Source organism: Geotrypetes seraphini, chromosome 1 (assembly GCF_902459505.1).
Source record: "Geotrypetes seraphini chromosome 1, aGeoSer1.1, whole genome shotgun sequence".
Lineage (NCBI taxonomy): Eukaryota > Metazoa > Chordata > Amphibia > Gymnophiona > Dermophiidae > Geotrypetes > Geotrypetes seraphini.
The window spans coordinates 92,982,812-93,003,877 of NC_047084.1; the positions used below are offsets into that span (position 1 = coordinate 92,982,812).

The following is a 21,066-nucleotide window of genomic DNA, read 5'->3' on the forward strand; positions in this document are numbered from 1 at the left end:
GGGCCCTAAATCTTCACCTGTTTCTCAATAGTCATCTTAGCTGGATAAATATTAGAAGTAATAGGACAGTCTGGAGGACTAGAGAGAGACTTATGTTTCTTTCGAAGAACATAAATTGTTAGAATGATAGGATTGCAACCTTTCTCCTTCGATGTGATATATCCTGCATTACTAGCAAATTGTACCATTGTTTGATCTCTTTCAGTAGGGTCTATTCTAAGTAAAACATAATATTGTGTGTCCAAGATTTTGAACATATGCATATCTGTCCAACGCCACAATCCTTCCCCCTTTGTCTGCTAGCTTTATCACGATGTCAGTGTTATGTGAAGGATTTATATTCATCTATGCTTAAATTGTACAATGCCTTACATTGACTACTCTGTTCTAGCTTCAAAATATCTTTACCGAACAAAAAATTGAAAAGGAGGAAATACGCATCAGCAGCGTTATCAAATCAACTTTTTATCGACTACGTCAAATTCGGTCAGTCTCAAAATCTCTAGAGCCCAAATTACTCAATATACTTATTCATTCCCTGGTAATATCCAAAATAGATTACTGCAATGCCTTATTTAAAGGGATTGCACAAAAAGAGATACGACACTTACAGATCATTCAAAATGCATCCATTAAACATATAATGAAAGCCAAAAAATTTGATCATGTTTCGCCTCTCTTAAAGAAAGCCCATTGGCTTCCGGTCGCTCGACGAATAACTTATAAAATATGTTTGCTAACTTTCAAAACACTTCAATCAAAGGCCCCTGTATTCACCGACAGACTCCTTATCCCACATGCCACCACCAGATTACTCAGATCCAATAATCAACATCTATTGACAGTCCCTCTCCCTAAAAATTATCAATACCCGTCAGCAATACATCTTTTCTGACATGGCCCCACAAACCTGGAACTCTCTTCCTTATCATTTAAGAGAAGAGCGCTTCCTAGATAGATCCAAAAGTAATCTAAAATGCTTTCTTTTTAGAGATGCCTCTGATCTTTAAGCTTTTTAAGTCAGGATCTCAATTGCTTACTCTCATCTTCGCTTTTCCGCAGAGCTGCTTCTCTTCTTGTGTTTCCTGTCGTTTTATCTTTCATCGATTTCCCTATTCCTCTCTTATTTCTATTTATCTCACTCTTTACTTTTGCTTCTTCTCTTCAAACCCATCCTGATGTTTTTCCCTTTCCTGTCTTTCTTTCCTATCCATTATTGTATTTCTTACCCTCCTCTCTCACTGGGCGCCGTAAGTCCTGCACGTCTTTTGTAAGTCTGCCAGTTGGTTCCCCTTGACTATTGCAAATATTTTTTAATTATGTTAATCGCTTAGAATTTTGATTAAGCCGATCAATCAAATTTTAAATAAAACTTGAAACTTGAAGCTAAATACCGTTTACAAAATCTCCCCAAAAAGAGAATTGAACATCCAGCAACAACGAAAGAAAAAGGGGGAACCACCCAACCATCCATCCATCATAGGCAGAAAAAACTTTTGTGGCTAGTATATTTATCTAGACAAGTGCAAAAAGAAAAACATGAGAATCAATCGTATGTCTGACTCCACTATGCAAAACTGTGCCAACAGCAGCTACAAACTTAAACTGCGAGCACACATTTACTGAACACCACAATTTGGGTGTCTGGCAGACTTGGAGGTATCCACTTAGGGCTCCTTTTACTAAGGTGCACTAGCGTTTTTAGCACACGCACGAAAAATTACCGCATGCTAAACCACGCGGTACGCTTCTAGAATAACGCCAGCTCAATACTGGCGTTACGGTCTAACACGCGTGGCAATTTAGCGTGCGCTATTCCACGCATTAAGGCCCTAACGCACCTTAGTAAAAGGAGCCCTTAGATTCTGGTCTAATAATTGACTGATCACTATCACAAGTCATATTGGAGGAAAAATATTATCTATATATATAAAATCGGAGGTGTGTATGTGTGTATGTGCCGCGATCACGCAAAAACGGCTTGACCGATTTGAACGAAACTTGGTATGCAGATCCCTCACTACCTGGGACGATATGTTCTGGGGGTCTCGCGGCCCACCTGCACACGTGGGCGGAGCTACAAACATAAAATCAGATTTCACCCATTCATGTCAATGGAAAAAATGTAAAAAGCTGCCATTCTCACAGTAATTCAAAAACGGCTTGACCGATTTGAACGAAACTTGGTATGAAGATCCCTCACTACCTGGGGTGATATGTTCTGGGGGTCTCGCGGCCCACCTGCACACGTGGGCGGAGCTACAAACAGAAAATCAGATTTCACCCATTCATGTCAATGGAAAAAATGTAAAAAGCTGCCATTCTCACTGTAAGTCAAAAACGGCTTGACCGATTTGAACGAAACTTGGTATGCACATCCCTCACTACCTGGGCTGATATGTTCTGGGGGTCTCACGGCCCACCTGCACACGTGGGCGGAGCTACAAACAGAAAATCAGATTTCACCCATTCATGTCAATGGAAAAAATGTAAAAAGCTGCCATTCTCACTGTAAGTCAAAAACGGCTTGACCGATTTGAACGAAACTTGGTATGCAGATCCCTCACTACCTGGGGTGATATGTTCAGGGGGTCTCGCGGCCCACCTGCACATGTGGGCGGAGCTACAAACATAAAATCAGATTTCACCCATTCATGTCAATAGAAAAAATGTAAAAAGCTGCCATTCTCACAGTAATTCAAAAACGGCTTGACCGATTTGAATGAAACTTGGTATGCAGATCCCTCACTACCTGGGGTGATATTTTCTGGGGGTCTCGTGGCCCACAACTCTATGTAAAAAGCTGCCATTCTCACAGTTATTCTAAAACGGCTTGACCGATTTGAACGAAACTTGGTATGCAGATCCCTCATTACCTGGGGTGATATGTTCTGGGGGTCTCGCGGCCCACCTGCACACGTGGGCGGAGCTACAAACAGAAAATCAGATTTCACCCATTTCATGTCAATGGAAAAAAATGTAAAAATGTATGCCATTCTCACAGTAATTCAAAAACGGCTTTGAACGATTTGAACGAAACTTGGTATGCAGATCCCTCACTACCTGGGGTGATATGTTCTGGGTCTCGCGGCCCACCTGCACACAATGGGCGGAGGCTACAATCAGAAAATCAGATTTCACCCATTCATGTCAATGGAAAAAATGTAAAAAGCTGCCATTCTCACTGTAAGTCAAAATGGCTTGACCGATTTGAACGAAACTTGGTATGCAGATCCCTCACTACCTGGGGTGATATGTTCTGGGGGTCTCGCGGCCCACCTGCACACGTGGGCGGAGCTACAAACGGAAAATCAGATTTCACCCATTCATGTCAATGGAAAAAATGTAAAAAGCTGCCATTATCACAGTAATTCAAAAACGGCTTGACCGATTTGAACGAAACTTGGAATGCAGATCCCTCACTACCTGGGGTGATATGTTCTGGGGGTCTCGCGGCCCACAACTCTATGTTGCTTGCTCAAGGGTGGGTTCACCCAAGAATTTATATGTTCTTGCTCCTGGACGTGAAACTAAAAATGTTGTTTATAATCAAGTTTTGCGTTAGTTGTAATGTATTCATTTTGTCAGATATTTCACATTATAATTTGAATATATGTGTGTGTGTGTGTGTATGTATGTTCCAGCATAACTCTTCAATGCATGGACAGATTTCAACCAAACTTGACATACACATTACTTACTATCTGAGGACACACACTGTGGGGGTGGGAAGGGGGGATATGTAAAAATGATTGAAAATGACAGATTTTAGTATCTACCCCATAGTGTTTTCAGGCTCACAGATGAATACTCAGCATAACTCTGAAACGCATGGAGAGATTTCAACCAAACTTGGTACACATATGACTTACTATCTGGGGTAAAATATTGTGCAGGTGGGAAGGGGTAAAATACTGTGGGGGTGGGAAGGGGGTGATATGTTAAAATTATCAAAAGCGACAGATATTAATGTCCAACCCATAGTTTTCGGGCTCGCAGAGATGAATACCGACACTCCCGATGCCGTTTAAGTCTAAGTTCAGCCCCATAGAGAGGGACATTCCTTTGGGACATGTGGAGGGTAGGGGGTTGGGACATGGGGGTGGGGCATATAGGACATGTGGGGGGGGGTAACGTGGGGGGTGGGGACATGTGGGACATAGTGGGGTGGGACATGTAGGGGGTTGGACATTTTGGGATAAATAAATATCTGGGCAACGCCGGGTAATCAGCTAGTTAACTATAATTTTCTATTAATTCAACAATAAAGTCTTTATATAATCTTTATTTTAGTCAAGTGTTCCTTACAGTCATCTCCTTTATCCTTTCAATTGTTATCTGGTCAGTTTGGGCACCTTATTGGCACATAATAATAATAATAATAATAACAGTTTATATACCGCAGGACCATGAAGTTCTATGCAGTTTACAAAGATTAAAAGATGGTACAAATTTATTGAACTTAGAGGTGAAAGATAGTGGTTAACAGCTCAAGGGAACTGTTATTGAAGAGAAAGAATTGTACTGGTCAGCTGACTAGATACTTCAAGAATAGATATGTTGTTATTGAAACAGGTCTAGCCTAAAACATTTTTTTAAATGCCCTGGACATTTTTACAATGTTCCATTATCCCAGAAAATATCTAAATCCTAAACCTGTTCCCCCCCCTTGAGATTTAGATGCACTAAATATGAACTGCATAGAAAACTATCTTAAAAATGGGTTTCAAAAATAGTGATTTGGACATTTTGGTGAAAAAAAGTCCAGCTGCCACTTTCTGCCGCTTTTTTGGATGTTTGTCTGTTTTGAAAATGAGCACCATAATCTATATCTATGAAACCCTTTCCTCCAATTCAGGGAACATACAATCTTGTCATATACTGATTCTTATGTGTGACCTCGTGGGCATGGAGGAGTTTTCTTGATCATACATTAGTTTTTCATTTCTAATTTCCACTATTTGTAAAGTACCCATGTCTGTTTTTATCACTCCTTCTGTGAGAAACGCGCCGTAGTGGAGCCTATAGTCACACTCCATCCATAAGAACATTAGAATATAAGATATAGCCTTATGGGGGTCAAACCAATGGTCCAGCAAGCCCAGTAGCCCATTCTCATGGTGGTCAATCCAGGTCACTAGTACCTGGCCAAAACCCAAACAGTAGCAACATTCCATTCAGAATCCTAAAGAATAGCAAGATTCTGGAATCCCAAAAAGGAACAAAAGATTCTGGAACCCCAAGGAGTAGCAACATTCCATTCAGAATCCTAAAGAATAGCAAGGATTCTGGAATCTCAAAAAGGAACAAAAGATTTCTGGACCCCAAGGAGTAACAAATAGATTCTGGAACCCCAAGGAGTAGCAACATTCCATTACAGAATCCTAAAGAATAGCAAGATTCCGGAATCCCAAAGAGGAATAAAAGATTCTGGAACCCCAAAGAGTAGCAACATTCCATTCTACCGATCCAGGGCAAGCAGAGCCTTCCCCCGTGTCTTAATAACAGACTATGGACTTTTCCTCCGGAATTTGTCCAAACCTTTCTTAAAACCAGCTAGCTATCGGCTCTTGCCACAACCTCTGGCAACATGTTCCAGAGCTTAGCTATTCTCTGAATTTAAAAAATATTTCCTCCTATTGGTTTTAAAAGTATTTCCCTGCAATTTCATCTAGTGTCCCCTAGTCTTTGTAATTTTTGACGGAATGAAAAATCAATCCACTTGTACCCGTTCTACTCCACTCAGGATTTTGTAGACTTCATAGAAATACTCTCATAAATGATTAGATAAGCAGCATTTATGCCCATATATGCCAACTGAATTTATGTGTGCCTTATAGAATTAACTCCAAAATGCATAATGAATCAAATGGGATGAAGTGGCCGAATGTACGGCTCTTCAACTTAAGTAAGGAGTAAATTCTAGATATATTATCTAAAAACAAAATCAGTGACAAAAAAGGTCAGCGTTTAGTGCAATTCTATAAACCAACTCCAGATTTAGGCATGGTTTACAGAATTATGCATAGCACACATCTGTGGGACTAACATTTGGGTGCAGGCATTTATGCCAATGAAAATAAGGCTTAAATTCCTGCGCTTTAGTTGTGCGTGGATCGAGCGTGTTCTATATTAGTGCACCTAACTTCTAGGAATGCCCACAACTCACCCATGCTCCTCCCCTGGTCACGCCCTCTTTTGAAACTTTACAGAATATGATTAGAAAGTTCAGCCATAGTATAGAGCAGTGACTCTCAAATTGTGTGCCAGGGCACAGTGGGGTGCCCCAAGAAATTCTGAATGTGCCACAAGAGATTCCAGAATTTTACTTTATTTAAAAAAATTCCCTTCTTAAGTATATATTAGAATAGATGATGTGTACATCGCATACTCAAGAATCTATCAATGTTATGAGCATCTGTCCTGACAAGCATCATTCTTTGACCTGATTGGTCCTTGAAAATTAATGGCAAGTAATTTTAGCTTTATTTTTATTGAGCAACAAAGCAATCAAGGCTTTATTACCATTTGGAATGCACTCCCGAGAGAGGTGGTGGAGAGTAAAACTGTGACTGAGTTCAAAGAAGCGTGGGATGAACACAGAGGATCTAGAATCAGAAAATAATATTAAAAATTGAACTAAGGCCAGTACTGGGCAGACTTGCATGGTCTGTGTCTGTATATGGCCGTTTGGTGGGAGGATGGGCTGGGGAGGGCTTCAATGGCTGGGAGGTGTAGATGGGCTGGAGTAGGTTTTAGTGGAGATTTCGGCAGTAGGAACCCAAGCACAGTACCGGGTAGAGCTTTGGATTCTTGCCCAGAAATAGTTAAGAAGAAAAAATTAAAAAAAATTTAAATTGAATTAGGTTGGGCAAACTGGATGGACCATTCGGGTCTTTATCTGCCGTCATCTATTATTTGGATCTTCGTATCTTTGCAAACTTGGATTTTCAGCTCTGACAGAAATTAAATTGAAAAAAAAGAGAACGACTCCAAACGGTGGATGATGAAATGCGTGTTTGCTTGTTGCACTCAAAAACAAGCACATCCATTGCATTGATTAGCAATTCTATCTACTTTAGTTTCACCGTTTTTACAATTACCCATACATAGCTTAAAGAACTTTAATAAATCTCAGATTTGGGGAGGGAAGCAAGATGGCGGACGGCTTTGACTGAGCTCCGGACACTCAGTGAAGTTTTTCTTTCAGCCATGCATTAGCCTGACTGCGAGGAGGTTTATACCTGTCTTGAGTCTGCTGCAAGCTTTTTCTTAAAATGCATACTAAACGGAAGGGTACGGTGAGGGCGGTGAAATTACCCGCTCTTACCTCTTCTCTGCATCAATCGATGCTCCAGCAGTTTTTTGAGCGTCATGAGCCGGCCATCCCCTGGAGTGGAAATCGGGGAGCTGATCTCGCTAGGAGCCTGAGCGAGGGAGAGCTTGGTTCCTTGGGGCAGGATACATCTTTGTCGCCCCTGACGATCTCCGCAGCTATCTGTTCAGCAGAAGTGCAGAGTGGAGAATCTAGCCTTGAAGTGGAGGATGAGGAGACCCCGGAGCTGGACAAGGGAGGAGCCTCAGCTGTTGGAGTACAACAGACCCAGAGTAATGCCGGAGGAGCTGGAGAACCGGCAAGAACACCTGGAGTCACACTGGAGACTCTTTCGCGCCATTAAGGAAATGGATGTTACTGTGAAGAAAACTGCTAAAGACCTAGAGGTATTAGTAGGTAAAGTGGATACCTTCTCTAATACAATTGATGTGGTAAAGCAGGAATGCTTCGAGAAGATTCAAACGGAGGCTGGTCTATTAAAAAACTCAAAAGCAGCGAAACTTGACCACTCCATCTCCAACATGCTGACAACAACGAGCGACTTCAAATCATTTCGAAAATAAATCAAAACCCTGCTATTCAAAAAAATTTATCTAGATATCAAAACACATTTTTGTCCATCCCCTCTCTTGTAAATTTCCCCTCAAAGTCTCTACCACTCTTGTAATTTTCCCTTCAAAGTCTCAATCATGTAAACAGCTCCCTAAATTGTAATTTTCCTGGAAATGTCCAGTTATCTTCTTTTGTAATCCGCCTAGAACTGCAAGGTACTGGCGGAATAGAAGTCACTAATGTAATGTAATGTAATTATAAAAGATCAAAATGTAATCCACCGTAAAACTGGGCAAATTGAGAATTTCAATAGACGTCTAAATTTGTGTGTTCTAAATCACAGTTCTTCAACCGCCGGTCCGCAGACCGGTGCCGGTCTGCAAAAAAATGTTGCCGGTCCGCAAAAGATTCGGGTCCCCACCGCAGCAAAAAGTGCCGGCGTAAGCTGACGTGCAACTTCCTGTTGCCGTTGCTATGCCGGCACTCCTGCCTTCCACCTCCTACTCCTGCCGCGTGTCTCCGCACCCCCAGACAAGCAGGGGCAGCTCTGTGTGCTTTTAACTTCGGCACACAGCTGCCCCTAAGCTGTATTTTAGCCGCAGTCTCATGAGGCAGCCTCGGGGCCTTTGGTAGGCTGGCTCGTTTCGATGATGCGATGTGGGCCGGCCTACCAAAGGCCCTGAGGCTGCCTCATGAAACTGCGGCTAAAATACAGCTTAGGGGCAGCTGTGTGCCAAAGTTAAAAGTACACAGAGCTGCCGCTAGCCTACATCGAGGAAACATTTGCTGGAGAGGGAAGGAGTGAAGGGAGTAGGGGTGCTCCTGGACAAGGGAGGGGAAGGGGCTACTGCTGGCAGGGGAGAAGGGAAAGGGAAGGGACAAGAATTACTGTTGGATAAGGGGAGGAGGAAAGGGAGAAGGGGTACTCCTGGACAAGGGAGGGGAAGGGGCTACTGCTGACAGGGGAGAAGGGGAAGGGACTAGAATTACTGTTGGATAAGGGGAGGAAGAAAGGGAGAAGGTACTGCTGGACAGGGGAGGAGGAACATTGGAAGGAAACAGCTGGCAGGGAGATTAGAGGAGGGGAAGGAGTCAGGATGGAATGGAGAGATCAGATGAGAGAAAGGGGAGAGACAGAGGAATGACAAAGTAGAAAGAGATTGATGCTGGGAAGGGAGGGTCAGATGAAAAATAAGGAAAGAGGGACAAAGATGCTAGATCTGGTGTAGGAGAGAGGGGCATAGAAAGAACGCAGATACCATATGGAAAGGGGAGGGGTGGAGGGCAGACAGTGGATGGAAGAGGCAGATGCTGGATTGAAGAGACAGAGGGCAGACTCTGGATGGAAGAGAGTGAAAAGAAGATGAAAGCAGAAACCAGAGACGACAAAAGGTAGAAAAAAATAATTTTATTTCTATCTTGTGATTAGAATATATCAGATTTAAAATATGTATCCTGCTAGAGCTGATGTTAGACATAACTGGGGAGTGCAAAGCCCAGGCAGTGCGTCTTTAGCTTCCAGCTGGCTTAGGGCTCTCTCTGACTAGGAGGCAGTTGCCCTAGTTCCACTCTCCTAACACCATTCCTGCCATGTGTGACTGTGGTATTCTGTTAGCATGATATTTGTGTAGCATTCTGTAATAATTTGGCTTATTCAATTTTCTTGATAGTAGAGGGGATATATGTGAAGGGGAGGGGAGACGGGGGTTTTGTTGATCCTTGCCCTGTATTATTTATATTTATAAAATGACAATTGTACAGAATATTGTTTCTTTTTATACTTTAATAAAATATGTTCAATATAAAATCATAACTATTTGAGGCTTGTGCGGATGGGATCAGATGGTTAACGGGACCGAGCTCGCGGGGATGGGGTGGCAATGGGGTTTTTAAAAATTTCAGTCTTATTAGTTTGCCGGTCCACAAAATAATTATTTTATTTCCGCCGATCCATAGGTGTAAAAAGGTTGAAGAACACTGTTCTAAATTGTCTGATAATTCAAGCCATCTCTCCAATTGAAGTCTTTAAAAAATCCCTTGTAGAAAATTTAAATTTTTCCTTGGACAATATTCCGCCAATAAACAAAGCATATTAACTACCACCTTCAAAAATTTTTTTTTAAAAAGCTACTGTTGGAGAACTGACAGTAAATGAACCAGAGGGAAATAACCTGCAAAACCTCACTGCGATATTGGAAGAGTCAATGTCTGAGGTTAAAGAGAGAGCTACCATGATGATGAATTTTGTCTTTGAACAAGACTTGTCATTGGTTATGAAATTATACTTTAAAAAAGGTGGAACCCCCTTTTGTGGTCAGAAACTTTGGATCTACCCTGATGTTATTAAGAGCTCCTTTTACGAAGGCGTGTTAGGGCCTTAACGCATAGAATATTGCGTGCTAAAATGCCACGCACGCTAGCTGCTACTGCCTCCTCTTGGTTGTGCAATTTTATAAAGCAAAAGTTTGAGAGACACTGGTATAGAGAATCCAGCCCTAAATGTTGCTATGAAAAGGAATTTCGGTTTCATTTGTCCTGACTTGTAGGTATAGTATATGAGAACCAATGAAGCAAACTACAGAAAATATTTTAACCTCATTGCACACATTAGAAACATGGCATAAATAACCAATTAAATAAAACAAGCTTTTCTCCATCAAGTTATTTTGTTATTCTTCATGAAGATGGACTCAATAAGGAACTTATTTATTTATTTATTTATTGCAATTTTTATCGCGTTCTCCCGGTAGCTCAGAACGGCCTACAAGAAAACATTCACAGTGGAGTATATTTGGACAGTACAGCGATTATACAGTGGTTCAAGTACGAGGATTATACAGCAATTTAAGTACAGGTTAAGAATGGACTATACAGTAATTTAAGTAAAGGTTCAGGAAGGAGGAAGGGGGAAGGAAGGGGGAGTTTAAGGGGTAGATCGCAGTTGTAATTTTAGTTGAAGAGGAGGGTCTTTACCACTTTCCGGAAGGTCATCAATGAGTTCTGTAATCTGATTTGTGGGGGGAGTTTGTTCCAGAGTTAGGGGATGAAGTGGCTGTAGGAGCGTTTGCGGGCGGTTTCTGACATGAGAGACCTTCCTGGGGGGGATGCATAGGCGTTTTTCCATTTCCGAGCAGAGGGGGTGGGTGGGGGTATACAGGGTAGGCTTGGATTCTATGTAGGCTGGAGTGGTGGCATAAATTCTTTTATCTGCTATTACCAGGGCCTTGAATGCGCAGCGTTGGTTAATCGGGAGCCAGTGTTCTTTCCCCTCATTAAAAGGAGTCATGTATGCAGGTAAATTAGGGAAATCCCTTTTCTTCAAATTCACTGAGCTTTGGAATAACCTCCCTGCCCCACTGCGGAACCTGGGCTCATTCCAATTATTCCGAAAGCATCCGGCTTTTCTCCAAAACGTAAAGCTATCTATTTAAAATGTAAAGCTAGCTATCCTCTTCATAACTTCTATTTTCTTATTATGTCCTTCCCTCATTTATTGAATTACCTGTAAACCGTGTCAAGCTCTATCTTTATGGAGATGATACAGTATACAAACTTAAGGTTTAGTTTAGTTTAGTTTCTCTTCCTGTCTTTTTTTTCTCTCTCTTCCTCTCTCTTTTTTCTCTCTCTCTTCCTCTCTCTTCTCTCTCTCTCTCTCTCTCTCTCTTTTCTCCCTCTATCTCTTCCCCTCTCTCTTTTTTCTCTCTCTTTGTGTCTCTTTTTTCTCTCTCTCTCTCTTCCTCTCTTTTTTTTCTCTATCTCTTCTCTTTTTTCTCTCTTCTCTCTTTTTTCTCTTTTTCTCCCTCTCTCTTTTTTTCTCTCTCTCTTCCTCTCTCTTTTCTCTCTCTTCTTTTTTTCTCTCTCGCTTCCTCTCTTTTTTTCTCTCTCTTCCTCTCTCTTTTTTTCTCTCTCCCGAACCCCCAATGAAGATCGGGGCAAGAGAGAGCCCAAGCCCTCCTGTCCCGCGATCTCTAATCCCCCCCCCCGAGTCCGATGGGGCCAGGAGGGAGCCCTAGCCCTCCTGCCCTGCTATTTCTAATCCCCCCTAGTCCGATGGTTGGGGTTTCAGCCGCCTGGGACAATCCGGCCCCATTCCGGAGCTGGCTGGCCTACCGGATAGGCGGGCTTAGCACCCGTCCGTCCGGCCAACATTTAACAGGTATGGGGGGTGGGATTGGGGATGGGGGGGGTCATGGGATCGGCGGGGGCCGATCAGGGGTCCAGGGGGCGGTCATTGGGGGGAGGTTGTGTCAAGGGCAGGAGGGCCTGGGATCCCTCCTGCCTGTATTGTAGCGGGGGTGGGGGGTAGGGGGTCCGCCTGGGCAGGAGGGATTGGGCTCCCTCCTGCCCTATCTTGTAGGGGGTAGGGGGACGAGAGGCCAGGAGTGCTTGGGCTCCCTCCTGGCCCCATCGGACTCGGGGGGGATTAGAGATCGCGGGGCAGGAGGGCTTGGGCTCTCTCTTGCCCCAATCTTCATTGGGGGTTCGGGAGAGAGAAAAAAAAGAGAGAGGAAGAGAGAGAAAAAAAGAGAGGAAGCGAGAGAGAAAAAAAGAAGAGAGGAAGAGAGAGAGAAAAAAAGAGAACATAATCGGGGGGGCTGCGGGGCAGGAGGGCTTGGACTCCCTCGTGCCCCGATGTCATAGGAGGGGGTGGATTCTGTAACCGGTGTTGTTTTTGACAGACACCGGTTACAGAATCCAGCTTTTAGGCGAAGGACTGGCTCCTCCTTTGCCTAAAAGCCCTTGTGTTAGACATTTGGGGCTTAGGCGTTTTTTTGGTTCATTATGGGGTATAAGTTTAGACATAGTGTGGTGGTCTGGGCGTTTAAACAGCTGAACGTCAATTCTGATGTCGGAGAGGACGTTCTGGGCCAGCCAATCGCTGCCTGGCTGGCCCGCAACGTCCTCTCCGACGTTAGAATTGACGTCGGACAGCCAGAGTTGGTCGGCCCGCAGGAAACAAAGCAGGGCGAATTCGGTGCCGGCCTGTTTCCGATGGCCAGTGGCAGCCTTTCCCCGGCGGAGGTGGCAGCATGGTGGTGGTGGCAGCGGTGGCATGGGGGAGGGCAGGGAGAAAGAAAGAAAGGGGGGTGGAGACAGGGAGCCAGAAAGAAAGGGGGAGGGACAGGGAGCCAGAAAGAAAGAAAGGGGGCAGGGTGAAAGAAAGAAAAAAATGGGGCATGGGGAGAGAGAGAGAAAGACAGAAATGGAGAGAGAAAGAAGGGGGCAGGGTGAAAGAAAGAAATGGGGCACGGAGAGAGAGAGAGAAAGACAGACATACAGAAAGAAAGGGGGCATGGAGAGAGAAAGAAAGAAGGGGACAGGATGAAACAAATAAAAATTTGGGGGAGGGAATGTGGTCTGGAGGAGAGGAAGCATACAGGAGGCTGAAACAAGGGAAGAAATATTGGATGCACAGTCAGAAGAATAAAGTGCAACCAGAGACTGATGAAATTACCAATCAAAGGTAGGAAAAATGATTTTATTTTCAATTTAGTGATCAAAATGTGTCCGTTTTTGAGAATTTATATATGCTGTCTATATTTTTGCACTATGGGCCCCTTTTACTAAACTGCAATAGCAGTTTTTAGCGCAGGGAACCTATGAGCGTCGAGAGCAGCGTGGGGCATTCAGCGCAGCTCCCTGCGCTAAAAAACGCTATCGCGGTTTAGTAAAAAGGGAGGGAGTATATTTGTCTACTTTTTGTATAGTTGTTACTGAGGTGACATTGCATAAAGTCATCTGTCTTGACCTCTTTGAAAACCCACGGAATATAAATGATAATTAACATTTTCTCTTCATACAGTGTGCTTTGTGTTTTTAAAATTTTATTGTTGGTAGATCATTTTGATTTGGCTACGAAGGCAAGGGGGGGAGGGAGGGGAGCTGCTGAAAGGCATCTAGTAATCCTTGCAGGCTTGACTGTGCAGGGAACTATTTTTGTAAAATCATGTTTTGTTATGTGACTAGCATTATTTAGACTTTAATTTCTATGAATGAATAAAATGAAAATGATATAAAATTACTTACTTGTTTTTATGTGCATGCGCTGAAGGAAAGTGAAGAGAGAGTGGGCTGGGGACGCTGAAGGGAAATGGGGAAGAGAGAGTGGGGAGAAGACGCTGATTTATAAATTGACAATTGTACAGAATATTGTTTCTTTTTATACTTTAATATAATAAGTTCAATATAAAACAATTCAAGCTTGTATGGATGGAATCAGGTGGTTTGTGCGGATGAGGACCGAGCTTGTGGGGATTAGTCCAATAAAATGGTATTTTCTTATTTCTCATTATTTGTTTTATTTTTATTTGTTAATTTGTAAAGTGGTGATTGTTATGTATCAGTTTTTTCAAATTTACATCTACTGTCTTTATATTTTGCACAGTATTAGAGGACATGTATTACTGTTTTTGTGGTGTTGCATTGTATGCAGAGTCTGGTTTCTTGGAAGTTCAGTTTAACTTTTGTCTACATATTTCTATTTTTAGTTTGTGATTATTCTATATTGGGCAAAGGTGTATCTGTCTGTGTGTATGAAAGGGACATGGCTTTCTGATAGCATCGACTGTACAGGATCAATTGACTGTGCAGGATCTGGTTTGTTTAGTTTTACAATGTATGTGTTGGTGTTCTAGTGCTCACTGCAGTGTTTAAGATACTGCCTTTTCCTAGGTACACTCTTGTTGTGCGATATGTAGATTATTACTAAAAATCATATTTTTCATATAGATGGGGGGTGTCAAAAAATGATGGGTCCTGGGTGTCACATATGCTAGGTACGCCACTGGAGGCAGGCCATTATGAAAAAAAACCTCCTTTTGGATATTTTTTTTGATTATGGACATTTTCCCCTGCTTCTGCATTTTGTCTAAGTCCCCTTTTGTCCTTAGGCCAAAAGGGGACTTAGACATTTATTTTTTTTTTTATTATGCCCCTCCACTTATCATCTTCCATTCAGGGGGGGAGAATAAGGGGGTGCAGGGGTAGGATGAAATGTATATTGAAGGAATGATAAATTTCATATTTTATTATAATTTCATTAATTACTTCAATACAATGTGAATAGGAGGGGGGAGGGGAGGTGGAGGGTAGTAGGGGGGTTGATATGGGTCTTATGGAAATATATTTTGGAGGAATGATAGAAATTTGTTTGAAAATATCAGAATTGTGAATCTATTTGAAATGAAATCTATTTGTATTATATTATATTTAATTATTTCCTTCAATAAAATGTTATACATTACCACTATTCAGTTTAACTCCAATACCAATATATTTTATTCTTAATCAATGTGCAAATATTCATCATAATTTATATCATACACACACACGCATCTTAAACGCAATTGCTGGTCGACCCCATAACCCAATGTTCATAATTTCCATGTTCAATGTCTATTTTCCACTTGTCACAAGTTTATCCAATCGTACAACCGAGTGGATTTAATGATCAGCGAATCACATTTTCCAGCACATAAATAACTTGTTCGCAATTAATGGACTGTGTTCAGATCCCAAAATTCGTTCTTTAGGCTTCCAGGAATAATATGCAGCCTAACCCGACGCAAAGCTGTGTTTTGCTACAGAAGCGTCTTCAGGAGCTGAAGCTGAAAGGGGTTTTCCGAATCTTTCTCTTATCAACGCTCAAAATGTTTTGAGCGCTGTTTAGCCCCCTTGTGGTGCTGTCGATAATTTTTTTGGGGGGGCATCTTTCACTAAGGTGCGCTAGCCAATTTAGCGCACGCTACATGCTAACGCGGCCATAGAATATAACGGGAGCATTTAGCGTGCGCTAAATTGGCTGACGCACCTTAGTAAAAGACCCCCTTTGAGCACTATTTCACTAGGACTGTGAGGGAGTGGGGGGTATTCCCTCACTGATACTACAATTATACCACTGGAGAGCAGGGGCTGCTAGCTTAAGAGTAAGACATTCTCATGCTGCCACACAGCCATCCATGTCCCTTGTTTTGCTGCATTTATAATTTAGATCAGTATATCGCAAACTGTGTGCCGCGGCACACCAGTGGGCCTCCTGAGATTTCAGGTGTGCCCCGGTACACTAGGGAAGAGGAGCGGTGCCAGCGCCAGCTGACTGTCTACAGGACGTGCCTCTTGCAAAGAGAGGCAAGTCCTGTACGCAGTCTCCCGACGCCGGCACCTCTTCTCTCTGCCGGCCCTTCTCTCCAGCGCAGGTCCTTCTCTCGGCGCAAGGCCCGTTTGAAGGGCCTTTGCTTATGCGCCGGTGTCGGTGCGCTGACGTCATCACGCAGACGCCGGCGCACTTCCGGGTGTCTCGAACCGGGGACACTAGGTTTAGTGCGCCCCGGCGCGAACAAGTTTGCGAGATACTGGTTTTGACGTTTCAGTTTGTGAAATGGAATAGTCATGCTTGAAGTTGCCAGCACGCGGATGTCCATTTTTTCCACGAATTCTAGAACTGGCTGTATGTCAGCAGATCGTATTCTAAAATACGTGAGAAATGGACGCTCATATCTGGCGGACAGTCTTGGCACACGCACACCCACTCACACACCGTATAGGTTTTTTAAAAATTTAAGTAGATTGGAACTGGCATTGTGATTAATGTCACAAATACTCGGATATTGGGAAAACCATAGAAGTTAACAACACACTTTCACAAAACTGGTAGTTAACAACACACTTTCACAAAAATGGAAAATAATAAATGGTATAACAGTAAGACTGCAGCACAAACCAGCAGACCAGTCTAAGTGGAGGAAAAGCCTCAGACAGGGGCCCGCCCACCTCCACAATGGTGGAATAGCGGTGTTCGAGCGATCACTTCACTGGCTAAAAACCTCCTATTACAGATGGTCCAGGCAATATGCTACTTATAATTGCTTTGAAAAATTGTATGAAAAATAGAAGAAAAACAACTTATCTTCCTTGCTTCGGGATCGGTACACCGACAGTGGCCAGCATTTCACTATTAAGCTGCCTCATGTAACATGTCCGATCGCACTTTAATGCAGACGCCAACCGCGTCTCATACAATTTTTCAAAGCAATTATAAGTAGCATATTGCCTGGACCATCTGTAATAGGAGGTTTTTAGCCAGTGAAGTGATCGCTCGAACACCGCTATTCCACCATTGTGGAGGTGGGCGGGCCCCTGTCTGAGGCTTTTCCTCCACTTAGACTGGTCTGCTGGTTTGTGCTGCAGTCTTACTGTTATACCATTTATTATTTCCATTTTTGTGAAAGTGTGTTATTGTGATTAATGTCTCCATTTCCCCCACCTTGGATTTCTGGGTCTCAGTGGTGATGAATTTTTTTTTCAGGGCATATATGGAATAAGCCACTTTGTTTACGGAACAATGATGAGAACGAGGCAGGAAGTATCATTTTTTTGCTCACAGCAATCTCTCGATGACTCACCTGGGATGTGGCATAAGCCGGCGGTGCTGGGCGTCAAGAAGTTGCTGCTGGAGGAGGTATTGCTGGTGTAGGGCCTGAGGTAGGAAGGAGGGTCCTGTCACATCCTGGAACTGCAGCGCAGGCAGAGGCGGCAGGGGCTGGTGCAACGGGCCGTTATGCTGGTGGGCTGATGCCATGTGAGGATTCAGTCCCTGCTGCGACTGGACAGGGTGAGGGACAGGAAAATCAGCAGCGATTTGAGGCTGAGGGCTCAAGTGAAAGTGTCGGCAGGAGGTAGCATGAGCATGCTGAGACCTTTGAAAAGGGGCACCTAAAAAGAAAAAAAACAAAAAAACAGACAATGGGGATCAAGATATGGATATGAAATTCCACATCAAAAATGTGAGAATTTTCTATGTAGAGAATGACACGGGGACAAATATTTCCCCGTCCCTGCAGGAACTCAATTTCTCCGTCCTGTCCCCACGAGTTTTGTCACTGTCTCTGTCCCTGCCCCATTCCTGTAAGCTCAGCCTTAACTGCACAAACCTCGAACACGTACAATTTTAAAGCGTTTGAGGCTTGTGCAGATGAGGACGGAGCTTAGGCATTGGTGGAATGAGGCATTATGACATCACAATCTGAGCTCTAGAATGTTGCTACTTAGGATTTTAAAGCATTTGAGGCTTGTGCAGATGAGGATGGAGCTTAGGCATTGGTGGAATGAGGCATTATGACATCACAATCTGAGCTCTAGAATGTTGCTACTTACAATTTTAAAGCGTTTGAGGCTTGTGCAGATGAGGACGGAGCTTAGGCATTGGTGGAATGAGGGATTATGACATCACAGTCTGAGCTCTAGAATGTTGCTACTTATAATTTGAAAGCGTTTGAGGCTTGTGCAGATGAGGACGGAGCTTAGGCATTGGTGGAATGAGGGATTATGACATCACAATCTGAGCTCTAGAATGTTGCTACTTACAATTTTAAAGCGTTTGAGGCTTGTGCAGATGAGGACGGAGCTTAGGCATTGGTGGAATGAGGGATTATGACATCACAATCTGAGCTCTAAAATGTTGCTACTTACAATTTTAAAGCGTTTGAGGCTTGTGCAGATGAGGACGGAGCTTAGGCATTGGTGGAATGAGGCATTATGACATCACAATCTGAGCTCTAGAATGTTGCTACTTATGATTTTAAAGTTTTTGAGGTTTGTGCAGATGAAGACAGAGCTTGCAGAAATGGGGCAGGGACAGGAAAAGAACTCGCGGGGGACGGGATGGAAATATGAGTTTCCATGGGGATGGGGAAAAATTTGTCTTCATGTCATTCTCTACTTGAGAGAACAGTATAGAAAATTGAATAAATAAATACAGCAGAACCTCAATATTCACGGGGTTAGGGGCAGAGCCGACCTGCGAATACTGAAAAATAGTGGATAATTTTTAGGGCCGGCTCTGACCCACCCCGCCTACCTCCTGTGTCCCGGACCTTCCCCTGGCCTTACCTGGTAGTCTAGCTGCGATGCAGAGTAGGATTGATTGCCCTACACTCCTGCCCCGTGCAAAGCCGTCATCAAAACTACAACAGGAACTCACAGCAGCCATTTTCATGACGGCTCTGCATGGGGCAGGAACGTAGGATGATCGATCCTGCCCCGCATCGCTGCTAGACCACCAGGTAAAGTCTGGGGAAGGTCCGATGCAAAGTTTTGTTTAAAAAAAAAAAAAATTGCAAATAACCAAATCCACGGATTCGGAGGGGTAACTATAATGTGAAAAGCTTCAGCCTTTGCTAACCAGAGCTGGTATTGTGATATCATAATGCCTCATTCCACCAATGCCTAAGAGCCAACCTCATCATTGATGTCACAATAGCTTGATTGTCCTGTACTTGGGTCACTTTTTACTACAAGCCTCGAACACTTATGATTGTAAAGTGTTTGAAGCTTGTGCAGATGAGGACAGAACTTGCAGGAATGGGGCAGGAACAGGAAAAGAACTCACGGTGATAGGATGGGAAAATGAATTTCTGTGGGGACGGGGAAAAATTTGTCCCCGTGTCATTCTCTATTTCTATGCCTAGAGATAGTAAACTACTATTAAGGGAATTTCAGCTGTCTTTGATCTTATTTCCTTCTTTTGTTATTTCTTTATTTGGATATATTAATCACCTTTATAAAGAGATTCACCCAATGTTTAGCAAGCACATTTCAACATAAAACTTACAATTTTGTTAACAGCTTAAACAGTAGTAAATGTTTCATGACCAGCGATGTGTAGTAGCTAAAACCAAGTAAATATGCAAAACAAAAGAACTAAACTACCGTATATATAAACATAGGCGTCAGAACAGGGGAGGCCACAGGGGTCGTGGCCTCCCCAAAAACTGGTGCCCGCCCTCCCGACTCCCAGGGTTTAACTTAAAATGATCGGGCAGTCACCACCACGCAGCTTCAAGGAGCAAACCTGCCCCCGGAAGTAGAATGGAGACTTCCGGGGGCAGGCCTCCTTCTTGATGCTGCGAGGCGGCTGCCCGATCATTTAAAACTGAAGCTGTTGCACGATTTCGCTGGGCCCAAGGCGGAGTGCCTTGCCCCCCCCCCACCTCCCCCGCCTGGCCCAACTAAGACAGCATTCTGCTGCCCCTTGTATATAAATCACAGAATATCTAAACAAAAAAAATATAGTAGATGACCCGTACAGGAAGATTACAATCAATTCAAAAAAAGTGGAGAAAAAGAGACCTCAGAAAATTGGCCCCCCACTATGTAAAAAGCACATTGAATCATGCAAAGAGGGGCTCTAATCCAGTCATCGGTCTCAAAAAAACTCCAAAGAGAGGCCTCAACGACGAGACAATCAAGGCACAACAAAGGAGACATGAGGATAAGATGTCAATGATTCAGGTGTAAGGCTCAAAGTTCACCTTATCGATAGTAGCACTGCGAGGACCCGAAGACTCAACACTGACAGCGTTTCGGCATCTATGCCTTTGTCAAGATCTCAACGTCTGGTAGTACTCACATAAATAGAGCATTCAATACAGGTCAAATTTAGAAGCGAGCAGCAAAATATCTGGTGTCCAAAGCGAAGCTGAGGGTCACGAGTACTGCAGGACAAATTCAATCAAAAGAAAAAAACATCCATAGTTCATCAACCAGACTCAACAGCGGCCCTGTTTCGCACTCAGCTGTCTCAAGAGTCCTGGCCTTAGCATTAGAAACATGATGGCAGATAAAGACCAAATGGCCCATCCAATCTTCCCTATTGGCTAAGGCTCTTAACATTTGCATCTCCTCTTCCTATAGGCTAAAGCTCTTTACACCTGCATTGTGATGTCATAGAACTTCATGGTTATAGAAACATGATGACAGGTAAAGGCCAAATGGCCCATCTAGTCTTCCCTATTGGCTAAGGCTCTTAACATTTGCATTTCCTCTTCCTATAGGCTAAAGCTCTTTACACCTGCATTGTGATGTCATAGAACTTCATGGTTATAGAAACATGATGACATCTAGTCTGCCCATCCGCAGTAGCCATTATCTCTTTCTCACTCCGAGAGATCCCACGTGCCTATCCCAGGCCCTCTTGAATTTAGACACAGTCTTTGTTTCCACCACGTCTTCTGGGAGACTGTTCCACACATCTACCACCTTTTCCGTAAAAAAGTATTTCCTCAGATTACTCCGGAGCCTACCACCTCTTAACTTCATTCTATGCCCTCTCATTGCAGAATTTCCTATTGTAGGTATTTAAACGTATTCCTTACAAAATAATGAGAAAAGAACAAAAACAC

At 43.2% G+C, this 21,066-nt stretch overlaps 1 protein-coding gene across 1 annotated transcript in view; it reads right to left on the reverse strand.

The window, feature by feature from the left end:
• The window catches only part of RNF165 (ring finger protein 165), a 297,632-nt gene that overhangs the window by 91,710 nt on the left and 184,856 nt on the right, over nt 1-21,066 (reverse strand). The window contains exon 2 of the mRNA XM_033935022.1: nt 17,290-17,599. Coding sequence (XP_033790913.1) covers nt 17,290-17,599 — 310 coding nt within the window. The remainder of the gene's footprint in view (nt 1-17,289; nt 17,600-21,066) is intronic.